At 43.3% G+C, this 13,085-nt stretch overlaps 1 protein-coding gene across 3 annotated transcripts in view; it reads left to right on the forward strand.

The window, feature by feature from the left end:
• Positions 1-201: 201 nt before the first annotated feature.
• Positions 202-13,085, forward strand: part of LOC140276689 (WD repeat-containing protein 7) — a 119,849-nt gene continuing 106,965 nt past the window's right edge. For 2 of the 3 annotated variants that reach the window (XM_072371487.1, XM_072371489.1), the window contains exons 1-9: positions 202-358; positions 1,673-1,844; positions 1,936-2,042; positions 3,438-3,516; positions 4,154-4,328; positions 4,606-4,682; positions 4,873-4,992; positions 5,075-5,220; positions 5,312-5,414. In XM_072371487.1, coding sequence (XP_072227588.1) covers positions 1,686-1,844; positions 1,936-2,042; positions 3,438-3,516; positions 4,154-4,328; positions 4,606-4,682; positions 4,873-4,992; positions 5,075-5,220; positions 5,312-5,414 — 966 coding nt within the window. In that variant the 5' untranslated portion in view covers positions 202-358; positions 1,673-1,685. The remainder of the gene's footprint in view (positions 359-1,672; positions 1,845-1,935; positions 2,043-3,437; positions 3,517-4,153; positions 4,329-4,605; positions 4,683-4,872; positions 4,993-5,074; positions 5,221-5,311; positions 5,415-13,085) is intronic. The other variant, XM_072371488.1, reaches the window with a different exon arrangement.

Here is a 13,085-nt window from a genome sequence, read left to right on the forward strand (position 1 = left end):
ACACGCGCTTCTGCGCGCGCACATCATACCTCAAGTGAAAACTTTCAAATAATTAGATCGTATTGTTTTACGTATTAATAAGAATGCGTTTAAAACGAATTGAAACGTATTTTTCTTTAAATTATCATTAGTACGGAACCACACTGAAAGTCGTGACGCTCGGAAGCTTTTTTTGACCGGATGTGCCTGTTAGTTGTCGCGTAATCAGCTGACCGAACAGATCGGTTTTTGTCGGTGGGACGAGCAAGCCAAAGAAGCCGAGGGGAGCTGTTACTTCTGTTTTAATCTTTGACAGGAGGCAACGTTTGTCAGCAATCCTCTGTCAAACGGAGATGTTCCAGTAGAACTGCTGCTTCTGGTAGGTCCGAGCAGTTTTGTCCCCAGTGTTTTGGTTCCGTTAGCCGCGTTGCTAACCCGGAAGTCCCGCTATTGCAGGTGTAATTTAGCCTTAGCGCTTCACAGATCACTGCACCGCTAATATGTCCTCTACGGTCCTGTTATCAGTGACAGATAAACGTTGGTTTAAACACCCACAGTATTCATCACTGCTGGCTTTGTCCTTCTGTCAGTCAGCTGCCTGCTTTCGATCAGACAACGATTTCAATGTGTCCATTTTTCACTCTTACATTTAAAGAGAAGCACCAAGGTTATTGATTCAAATGTGGCACACAAACAGGCAGCTAATGCCTTCTCTGACAGTGTGCACAGTGTGATGTTTGTTTTATCTCACTGCTGTTTCCCCGCGTGCATTCTCGAGTGGACTGACTCGTGACTTATTGACGACGTATTTGTGCTCCACTGGATCAATGACGCAGCTATCGATCTGCTGTGATAAGCTGCTAAGTGTCAGTGATCGTGTGTTTGGAGCGAAATGTTAGCTGATGTTGACGTTGGCACATGACAACACAATCTGCACCTATTTCAGTGTTTCAGCATCACAAACGTTAAACATTAGCATGCTACGTGTTAGCATCTTTAGCATTGGCTAGCTAAAAGTTACAAGTAAAACCAGAGCATCGATTCACTAAAGTTCGTATTTTTCAGTAATTTTGCTGTTTTTTATAGAGGCACTGGTTCATGTACATGGTTATCTTTTGAAGCGATACTTTGAGATGGTGTTTTCCACCTGTCGCAAGCTAATTCCTGCACTTTAAATGGAATGAAAGCAAACTTCCTCTCATTTGTTGTGCTTCACTAACGTGAAGAACAGGTCAACACTTTGAGGAGATCTGTTCTTTTTATGCTGAATGTGAGGATCAGCGGATCGGCTCTGGTTGGAGTTTGATGTCTGTGTGTTGTGTGCAGAGCTGGAGTAAACATGCAGCTGACCAAATTTAGCTTAAAAGCCTGGAAGCTCTAACATGCATCTGTCCACATTGCAAAGGAAAATGATCCGACTTGGACCCCTGAACACCACTGACAGACATGCCCTTCCTCCTCTGCATTCGTTCATTTAAAAAAACAACAACCATACGCTGCTTCTCTGAAAAGGCAGCTTTGATTCCCAGATGTAGCTGCAACAAGCTGCAGGCTGGACTGTTAACCAAGAATCAATTTAAACATGTAACTGTTCCTAAAACCATCCACTGCATTGTTGTGACATCATCTGTGCCACCCTTACTGATTATTTTGCTTATGTCTAGCTGGAGCTAACCGTCCCTTCTCTGTCCAGACAGATCAGCATAATGTCAGGGAACAACCTGGTACTGCCCATCGTGCTGTGGAGCCGCACGGCTCCCACCCACTGCATCAGCAGCTTGTTGGTGATGGATGACTTCAGCACCATCATCACTGGCTGCCACGATGGGCAGATCTGTCTCTGGGACATGACGCCTGAGCTGGAGGTATTTCTGAGGATGATTTCGGTGATTGTGTACGTATGTTTGGCGCCTATCTGTGATGCTTTCTCTTATTTTCCTCTTCTTCTCTGCTCAGATTTGTCCCAGAGCGGTTCTGTTTGGTCACACTGCCTCCATCACCTGTCTGGCTAAAGCCAGCGCCTGCAGTGACAAACAGTACATGGTCAGCGCTTCTGAGAGTGGGTGAGTAGGTTTTTATTTCAATCGAATGCACAGACTATTAAAAAAAGAACCATCTATGTGGAGCATTTGGTTGGTTTTTCCTCAGGCTGTAATAAAAATGCAGATTCTCAAACATGGACAGCAAACCTCCACGCTTTGCTTGTGAGTTTCTTCTCTCCTCGGCCTTTAAATTCTGAACTTTGCGACTTTACCTGGTCGCTGCCGGGGAAACAGACTCTCAGCTGCTTATCTAAAACTGAGACCAATCAACGCACCAAAGCCTTGTGCTTCAATCTAACCCGTCAAAGCTTTGAATTCTGCTTTTATGTTGGTTCTTGCATTTACTGAGGCTTTTATCAAAGGACCTCTCAAGCTTCAGCAGAATAACAAAGAGGATTCGGCTAAAACTGCGTAAGAATACACCCAAGCAGCACATTAACGTTGAGTTCAAGATTTAAGATTCAAGAGGCTTTATTTATTTGCTGTGCAACAGTTATGGAACAAGGGGGAAAGTACTAAATAAAATAAAATAGAAATAAAATAGACAAATAAGATAAAATAAAGCTAACATAAGAGTAACTGCTGTACAATATGTGCAAATAGCAAATATCAGCCTCAGTAAAGAAAACAGTTTGTACAAGCAAGTGATCAGGAGAAGTGTCATTGTAAAGTGACATTTGGCCTCAGGACTAAAGCAATAATAATAAAAAACTGATCCTCTCTGGACCTGAGGTAGATGAATTAAACAGTTTGATGGCCACAGGCAGAAAGAACTTCCTCTAACGTTCAGGCCTACAAAGGGGTGGAATGAGTCTGTTGCTGAAGCTGCTTCTGTGGGAGGTTAGCAGGTTGTGTCCAGGATGCTGTGCAGTTTACCCAGCATCCTCCTCGCAGACACCACCAACTAAGAGTTGCTGCCCTCAGCCAGCTGCCCTCAGTCCAAAGAAAATCCCACTTAATTCAAGACGGAGATCTGGTCAAATGGGACGATACTTAGGTTAAAATCCACGGTCGTCCATCTGTTTAATCAATTAAATACTGATGAAGTCACAGATTCGACATTTTTATTTAACATTTAATTAACATCTGACTGTGATTCACTGACTGACTTTTGATTGATTTTCTGTCACTTTGGTATTTCGAGTTATTTTAAAAACTTTATTAACAATGTTCCAGCGTCAGAACTCAGCTTTCAATACTGCACTGTTAACTCTGAAGGTGGCTTAGTTTGCTGCCGGCTTGCAGCGCTGCAGAGTCTGTGTTTTATCATCGGTTTAGTTTGCTGAAAGTTCAGCTTTTAGTATTGCAGTTTGTTAAGTTTGCAGCCAGTCAAACAGAGGAGAGAATATGCAGGATTTATAGATATTAGCAGAAGGGTTTTTTAAATGTCTAACAGCAGGTTGTTTATGCTTTCAGGGAGATGTGTCTGTGGGATGTGAATGATGGACGCTGTATTGAGTTCACCAAGCTGGCCTGTGCCCACACTGGCATCCGGGTAAGACGTGCACTCACCTCCGGGGAATTTCTGTGTCCCAATCGATCACAAGCTGAAAAAAGGCAGAAAAAAACACATTTCAGCCAGTTCCATCAGCAAAATGTGGCTGCGCCTCGTTGCACTCGTTCCTCTGCTGCTTTAAAGGAAACTTTTGGAGATGGTTCTGCATTACAGATGCAGTCAGAACTATCATAGCAGAATGTGTTTAAAGCTGATGAAGTGGTTCACTGACATGTCCCACTTTACGAAATGCTACAAAGAAACGGTGACAGTTAAGTTAAGACCCTTCCAGGATGTGGCAATAAGAAGAAGCTCATTTTATGAAAGGACACCACTATGGAGAAGCCCGAAAAGGCAGGAAAAACTGTCGATAAGTTGCAGATTTGTGGGATAATATAAGTGAAGGTGCCAACCACTGTGTCCAGGGTACATTTTTATGAACCAAAATGGTTTGATTTGCAGTTATTTCTGAAGAAATTGATGCAGTAGGGTCAGATATTCTCATTCTTTTTGCATCAGAAGCATATTAAGGGATTACTGTCACCTTTTTAGCTTCTTTAGGATCCTCTGAGCTGCTTTTTTAGATCTCTCATCGATTCCTCGTTCATTCTCCTTCTCCACCTTTGCCTCCTCTCAGTTCTATCAGTTCACCATTGGCACCCAGAAGGAGGGACGTCTGCTTTGCAATGGCCACTATCCGGAGATTCTTGTGGTGGACGCCACCAGCCTGGAGGTCCTGTACTCGCTGGTCTCTAAGATTTCTCCCGACTGGATCAGCTCTATGAGCATCATCCGATCTCATCGCACCCAGGGTGAGAGGCAGGATTTTAATGTTACACACACTGACAAGTGACAGTTTCTTTCTCCTTCTGCCTCAGTAAAACCGTCGGGATGCTGCGTTATATTTGAATAAAGGCAGTGATTTGCTGATCTTTAACAGTGGAAACGTATGTTTCATTAAGCCAGACTGCTCAGTTCTGGAGTATTCTGTTTGCTTGGTGTTGGTGTGCACATGCTTGCATGTTAAAGGTCAGAATATCCTGTGTCGTCCTGCTTAAACCAAGCTTTTTCTACGCTGTGTCCCCACAGAGGACACGGTGGTGGCGGTGTCAGTGACGGGCATTTTGAAGGTCTGGATCATAACAGCTGAGGTCAGCAAGATGCAGGTACACCCTCCCAAACAGCTTTTTATTCATTAAAAGAATCATTCGTCCAGTCAAAGCTCCCTCTGCAGCCCCCAGCCTTCTCAGTCCTTCTGAACACACTAATGTAGATCCACTTTTAATGTCTATTTCCAGATAAAACCCATCAGCTGGGGCTTTGCCTTTAAAATAGTTTCTGTGTGTGTGTGTCCAGGACCTGGACCCTGTGTTTGAAGAGGAGTCCAAACCCATCTACTGTCAGGGCTGTCAGAGTATTTCCTTCTGCAGCTTCACTCAGAGAAGTCTGCTGGTCGTCTGCTCCAAGTACTGGAAGGTAAGAGGCTGCAGCGCGGCTCGGAGCGCAGATGTTGGCGTTGAGAGCTGGCGTCTCCATGAATGAGTGTGTGTGTTACCAGGTGTTCGATGCAGGCGACTACTCGCTGCTCTGCTCAGTGCCCAGTGAGAACGACCAGTCCTGGACTGGTGGAGAGTTCATCGCTGCAGATAAAGTCATCATCTGGATGGAGGACGGCTGCAGTTGCATCTACAAGCTGCCAGCCAGGTAACGCTGCCGCTCGCCTGGCAACGCCACGGAAACGCCACGGAAACGGAGCACAAATGATGGACAGTTGCTGTGTTTTTGTGTTCCTCAGCTGTCTGTCGGCCAGTGAGCATTTCCGCAGTGATGTGGGGAAAACCAAAGAAGGATCAATCCCTCCGCTGATCTACCGCATCGCCGACCGCTCAGACAAACAGGTGAGAGCTCTTTCTGGGAGGGTTGTCGGTTTAAAAAGCAAAAACAACAGATTGATTCTTATTCTGAACTGAGCGGCCCGTTTACGACACCTGAACAGTTTAGCTGCGAGATGTTTACAGAAACTTTTATTAAGAACCAGTTTGGGCCAAACTATACCGACTATAGCTGCTTAAAAGTGATGTTTTAAATGATGCGTTTAGATCCGATCTAACCGTTGTTCTTCGGTGTGATAGGATGCCTGAAGAGATAACAGCATGAATCTGGGTGACATAAACACAGAGTTTAGACTCTAATCACACCAAGTAGATGGAGATGAGTTGTTTTTAAAGTGTGAAAGTCCAAACCACGCTTTCTGTAGCTATCAGGGTCCGATCACTCGAACCTCATGACTAAAACAGACTAAATCACAGCTAACACGATGCTAACGTGATGCTAACGCGATGCTAACACGATGCTAACGCGATGCTAACACGATGCTAACGTGATGCTAACACAATGCTAACGTGATGCTCACCGCCAGCAGCAGCTGCTGCGTTGTCTTCTACTCTGTGTGTAGTTGTTCTGTACCTGCTGTGTTCTTTTTCTTTTTAGCATTGATGATATTGTTTGATTTAGTTCATTATGAGCTGGGCCCACTTCAGGCACATGGGTCGGACCTGCTGATGTTCACAAGTCGAAGAGGTTTTCAGTCTGATGGCTAAACTGAGGATGAGCTTTTCTAATGATGGCAAACACCTTTTAACCCTCCATTTGTCCCCCATTTAGAACGCAAGCGGAGTAGTATGATTTTAAAGTTAGCACAGTATCAGGGTGCATGCTAACATGTGTTAATATGCCTCACTGCATGGTTGTCTTAAGCCCTTAAGAACATTTCCTTAACTCATGTTTTCCATCAACCTCGAGGAAAAGAGGTGACGACGGACCATTTTGACCCCTAACCTTCAACAGTCCAGATAGACTTTTGATACTAAACACCTGCAGGGAATGTTTCGTCACCATTTATTGTAATTTAGCCGTTAGCGGAAAACAAACCAAAACAAAATCTGGCAAAGTTAAAGTCTCAACTGTTTTAATTGCATAATATTTCCATATGGCAGCAGAGTGATCGGTATCCCCATCATCAGGTTAATCCATGTGTATGAACCTGGCCCTTATGTGTCGTATTTTATGTAGCTGTGATTTAATTTCAGAGCTTTGGTTTGCTGTTGTTATTTGTCTATATTCATCTTTTAATGTCCTGTTTGTATTAATTTGTTGTCTGTGCCTTTTTGTTAGTTTTGCTGTTCCTTATACTGTTCTGTCCTCTGATCGCTGCCGTGCCCCCTCCCTCCTTTGCCCTCCTCGCTTCTCTCAGAGGGAAATAGGAGGAGGTGAGGAGGAGGAGGAGGATGTGGCTGTGGAGGTGATTTGCCTCCCTGCCAGCGGGTACGACTTGGAGCTCTACACCCCTGAGCAGCTATGTCGACATCGGCCTCTAGAGGCTCCTGTAAGCCCCAGAAAACACATTCTGAAAGCCATGGGCAGGAAGAAGATGGTTACACAGTCTCGGCTGAGCTGCTCAAACTGAAATGGACAAAATTACAGAAATTCCAGTCTACGGCTACTTTTATTGTCTTTAAAAACAAAGACTCAATAGATCGACAACAGGCCATAAGTTAGAATCTCTGCTCCATCAAAACGACTCGTTAAAGGGTTTTTAAGGACCACACCAGAGGTTGAGCATTTCCCCGTTAGCTTCAGATTCCTGGTCTTTAGATTACTGCTGGATAACCAGTCTTCACTCATCTCACAGCTGAAACAACATTTATAAAACGAATCCAAGCAAACGAATGGAATTTGGGTGGGTGCTGCCTCTTTTTATTTAGGTGAATGAATGAATTTGTTTTAAAGACTTGGTCCCAGTTAATGGAGAGCTCGAAGGGTAAAGGCCGCTCAAAAGAGTCATTTGATTACAGACAAAGCTTCAATAAAGGCGCTTCTCTCCATTGTGGCGCCTACTAGTGGTTGAACGAAGTAAAAAAGCCTGTGAAGAAACATTCAACCTTTTACAATTTTGGGCAAAATGAGGTATTTGATTGTAGTTTATGTTTTTCATCCCAGGTTCCCCAAGTTATCTTTAATTTATTCAATTCAATTCAATTCAATTTTATTTATATCGCGCCAGATTACAACAATTGTCATCTCAAGGCACTTAAGTAATATAGTCCAATTCAAGCCAATTGGAATTCAATTCATTGTAATCATAATCCAATTTATGAGCATTATGCACATGGTTCCAAACTGCATATATAATTAGCATGGATAATTACCATAGAAATGGACACATTTTACCAAAGCTACTTCCAAATGTTGCTATAATTAGAGTTAGATGATGTTTTTCTACTACTTCTGCGACTACAGTCTGGCTTTAAAATCCTGGATTAAGTTTGGAAAATTCTCCACAATTTCAGTGAGAAAAGCTGCCTTTATGCCTCATTATAGTAAAACAAATAGTTCCAGTACTAGTCTGTGGCCCTGTGGTCATCTAAATTAGCAGCTTTGTTTCGTCTGTTTGTGCGACAGCGATGATTTTGACCTTTTAGACCGAGTTAAATGTTCTCTACTCTCACAGTGGTACGGTCCTTTTTTAAAGTGCAGTTTTGGTGGGACAGATGTTTACCGATTGCTGGAGAAATCGTTCTGTAATGCTCACGTTGCAGCTCAGCCAGAATGTGACGACGAGGCGAGCGGAGCAAACCGGGTGAACTGCTGTGAAAACATCGGCAACAACTCAGTGGCTCACATTCCAGCTTTTCTGCAGCGATTGACACTGAAAATACTACCAGGGTGTCTGTTTCAGAAGACAGTTTGACGACTTATATCAACCATTATTTGTACATATACAGGTTATAAATAACGTTTGTTGATATATTTGATTTTCTTGTAAAACTGGAACCTTGCAGGGGAAAAGAAAGTCTGTTAGATTTAAAATAACTAATGAAAAATAACAGAAAGTGTCATAAAAACAGATGATTTTAAATGGAAAGAAAGAAGCAGAAATATTATATTATATCAGTTGTCATTAGCTGGTCACTATGTGCCTGAAACCAGCTTCAGGTCTTCAGATTATTGGTACATGTCATGGGGCTGAGTCAGAGATAACGGCAGGAAGGTAACAGGTTATTTTCAGGTGCTTCTGAAGAACTTTCAGACATTTTGGATGGCTGGACCTGGAGTGTGAGCCAGTGAGTCGATGGCGGTGGGTGCGAACTGGCTGTTTGGTTTGCTTCCCTCGTTGTTTTCCCGCCCGCCTGCCTGACGGACTGAACTCACTCTGGTTTCACGCTCTCTTCCCACTAAAACAAATCTCCTCTAAAAGCACCATCACCCTCCTCATCTGTCTTCATGCTGATGAAGAAGCATGCAAAGTCCCCAAAGCTGCTTTTTAACCATATAATGACCCGCTGAATCCCGGAGTTTATCACCGACAACATGCAGTGACAGGAACATGATGGGGTTAAATGAGGCGCCTTAAATGGGAACTCCGGTATTTTTAAACCTTATTTCTGGCATGAAATACGTTCATCTGCTCACCGAGAACAGTTTGGTGAAAGTTGGCGTCCTTCGGAAGATATTTAGATAACTGGAGATCCATATAACGGAGTGAACGGGGCTTAGAGGATGCAACCTCTAAATAAGGCATTATCTGTCTTTATTTCACCAATACTTTAAGAAGAATGAATGAATGAACGTGTGCTATAGCTCTGTTAGCTCATAGCTGCTGTTATGTGGCTACTTGCAGCTATAGGAGAGCTAACGGAGGGATTTCTACACAGGCACTCTACTGGGACCACTTCATCCACACGCCCCCCTGCAGCACAGTTTATTCACTCCGTGCTCTGTGACAGTCGGCTAACTTCACACAGAGTTTGCTGCTGATAGTTTTGTGCAACATGGCAGGATATTTATCAGATTTTGACAACATGAACGACGACTTTGAGTAAGATGGACGTTCTTACCGGAGTGAATGAGCTGTGCTGCAGGGGGGCGTGTGGATGAAGTGGTCCCAGTAGAGTGCCTGTGTAGAAATCCCTCCGTTAGCTCTCCTATAGCTGCAAGTAGCCACATAACAGCAGCTATGAGCTAACAGAGCTATAGCACACGTTCATTCATTCATTCTTCTTAAAGTATTGGTGAAATAAAGACAGATAATGCCTTATTTAGAGGCTGCATCCTCTAAGCCCCGTTCACTCCGTTATATGGATCTCCAGTTATCTAAATATCTTCTGAAGGACGCCGACTTTCACCAAACTGTTCTCAGTGAGTAGATTAATGTATTTTATGCCAGAAATAAGGTTTAAAAATACCGGAGTTCCCCTTTAACGTCACCACACCAGACACATTGGACTAAAGTTCTCATGCGTTCCAGTTATTTCATGCACATGAAGAAGCTGATGTGTAGAAAGATGCAAAAAAAAGAACTTGAGAGTGAGAATTCACTTCTGGTCATATTGATCTAATACACCCTTTTTCAAATCTAAGGTTTTATGTATCAGAACAGAAATGAATGATCGGGTCGTAAAATGATGATACAATTACATACGAAAAAAAGGTGGATATTAATAACTAAGTCATTCCTATGATTCAACGGCCCGTAGAAGCACCTTCAGCAGCAACAACTTGAGCTCATCATTTCCTGTACGACGTTATCAGTCTCTCACATCCCTGAGGAGGAATTTGATCCTTCAGACATTGCTTCAGATCATTGAGATTTGCAGGTTTTCATTCAGGCACAACTCGGTTTCAGCCCAGCTTTAGCTCTCAGACAGCTGGCCTCATATTTGGCTCTAGAATACTTTGCTATACCGATGAGTTCACGATTCACCCAATGACTGCAAGGTGCAGTTTTGTAGTCTGACCTTGGGGTGAACTTTGACCTTTAACATGCTAACTGAGGCCTGTAGAGTCTGAGATGTAGCTCTGGGCTTTTTCACCTTGGGGTGAACTTTAACCTTTAACATGCTAACTGAGGCCTGTAGAGTCTGAGCTGTAGCTCTGGGCTTTTTCACCTTGGGGTGAACTTTGACCTTTAACATGCTAACTGAGGCCTCTAGAGTCTGAGATGTAGCTCTGGGCTTTTTCACCTTGGGGTGAACTTTAACCTTTAACATGCTAACTGAGGCCTGTAGAGTCTGAGATGTAGCTCTTGGCTTTTTCACCTTGGGGTGACCTTTAACCTTTAACATGCTAACTGAGGCCTGTAGAGTCTGAGATGTAGCTCTGGGCTTCTTCACCTTGGGGTGACCTTTGACCTTTAACATGCTAACTGACGCCTGTAGAGTCTGAGATGTAGCTCTGGGCTTTTTCACCTTGGGGTGACCTTTGACCTTTAACATGCTAACTGAGGCCTGTAGAGTCTGAGATGTAGCTCTGGGCTTTTTCACCTTGGGGTGAACTTTAACCTTTAACATGCTAACTGAGGCCTGTAGAGTCTGAGATGTAGCTCTGGGCTTTTTCACCTTGGGGTGACCTTTAACCTTTAACATGCTAACTGAGGCCTGTAGAGTCTGAGATGTAGCTCTGGGCTTCTTCACCTTGGGGTGACCTTTAACCTTTACCATGCTAACTGAGGCCTGTAGAGTCTGAGATGTAGCTCTGGGCTTTTTCACCTTGGGGTGAACTTGCTGGGACGTCCACTCCTGGGAAGATTGACAGCTGTCCTGAATGTTTTCCACTTGTGAATAATCTTTCTCTCTGTAGAATGATGGACTCCAGATAGTTTGGAAATGGCCTTATAACCCTTCCCAGACTGATGGGCAGCAGCAGCTGCTTCTCTAAGATCATTGCTGGTGTCTTTCCTCCTTGGCATCGTGTTAAACTGACAGAACTTCTGCTTTTATAGAGCTGCTCACACTGACTGATGATCAGTTAATGAAGTTAATCTGATTTGCAGCATCAGTTAGCGTGTAGCTAGCTTTCACCTCCTGTATTTTCTGTTAAATGGAAAAATAACTCGTGTTGTTAACCTGAGGTTGTATTTTTCCCTTTATTGTTTTATTATGACCTGATAAGTGGAACCTTGCAAATGAAAAAGGGTGTTCTTTATTTTCCACATGACATTATACGAATATTTACATTATTTTTAATATATTTCAATACATTTTAGTGTAGATGAGGTACGACACAGAGGAGATTCGGTTAGGGTCAGCATGTGCTGATATCCTGTTTTTCCTGCCTTTTTTGGTGCTGTTTGCTTACAACTTAAAACTATATGATGTTGGCTTTAATTAATTCACACCCTGAAGTGGTTTTATGTGTGTGTTTGACAATAGTTTGATATAAGGCAGCACTTTGCATTCCCTTTCCACTCACCCACTGTTCAGAGGAGCTGAACTAACCGATTGCTCCGCACTCACCTCAGCCATGACCTGCCTCTGCAACTTCTTATTGATCCAAGTTGCCATGGTTACAGCAGCCCCTTCCTTAACGCACCCACAGGCTCACGAGCTTTCATCCCATAACTGTGATGGATCATCATGACCCTCCACCTGCAAGCAGCTTAGAAAAAAATGGCCATATTCACAAGAATTAATTTGTTGGCATTTAAGGAAAGTCTCTGTTTGTTCAACTTGTCTTTTTATTTCTTTTGTTGTGTTTTGTCTCTTGTCTGACGTGAATAAAACGGCATTAGTTAAAAAATGTAGAGTTATTTGATTATAGCCAAGAGCTGCGATCCAAATCAACAAAGTGAGAAGAAATTCCACCCTAAAACAGAAAGTCCAGTCTGATTCTTTGGTGTTTTTAGCTCAAGTGGCCTGCAGAAACTGAACAGCCGTTCATTTCAGGCATTTCAAGTGTCCCGAGGCGCCTCCTTTTCCGCTGTTTGTTGCAGTGGAGCTGAAGAAGCCTCTGAATGAACACTCTTTATGGTTTGATCGTTTTAAAACGTAGCTTTAGTCTCATTCTTCTTTACATCCTCAGCTTCTGGGGCTCCAGAAAAAGTGCAGAAGAAGTTTTTGGCCCATGAGATGAAGTTTTTAACATTTTTTTTATCGTCTCTAAAGAGGTGGAGAACTGAATGATTCTCAGTCGTCTCGGTTAGACACTTCGGTATAAAAAGCAGGAATGACCTGATTGGTTAGCCATGCTTCTTCTGGTGCACCTTCTGCTTCATGGGCCGGTTTTCCGGCTCCCTTTCCCACCTTTCTTTTGCACAGTAAGATCGAGTTAATGAGTCAGAAACCGGATGTTTTCCTTCTTTCCTCCTGCCACAGCACAGGAAGAAAGGATGCGTTCTGCTGTGAAAGCTGCAGCCTATCAGGAAAGCTCCCTTATGTGACGCTTTTTACTCCTGCTGTTTGTTATTGTGCTGGTGTTCGACTTGTATTCTTACTTAGAACGTTTGGAGCTCCAGTCGTGGTTTTAGTGAAGCAGTTAGTTCTGTTTTAGGGTGGATTATCGCTGTTTAGCTTCCCTGAGATCTCCACCATTACTCCAAATGTCATCAGTTTATAACTCGAGCTGTAATTCTGCCGGAGAGGACAGTTTCATCATCTGTTGACACAAATCATCACAGATTTAGACCTTAAATTCAACCAAATCAGCCTTTTTCTTTGTCCTACTTTAAGGTCAGAGACCGGGTGAGTTTCCTGCCTCTTGTTTAATCTCATCTGGCTCTCATGTATCCAGAG

The sequence above is a fragment of the Leuresthes tenuis genome, unplaced genomic scaffold (genome assembly GCF_036924035.1).
Source record: "Leuresthes tenuis unplaced genomic scaffold, fLeuTen1.0.hap1 SCAF_19, whole genome shotgun sequence".
NCBI classification, from domain to species: domain Eukaryota; kingdom Metazoa; phylum Chordata; class Actinopteri; order Atheriniformes; family Atherinopsidae; genus Leuresthes; species Leuresthes tenuis.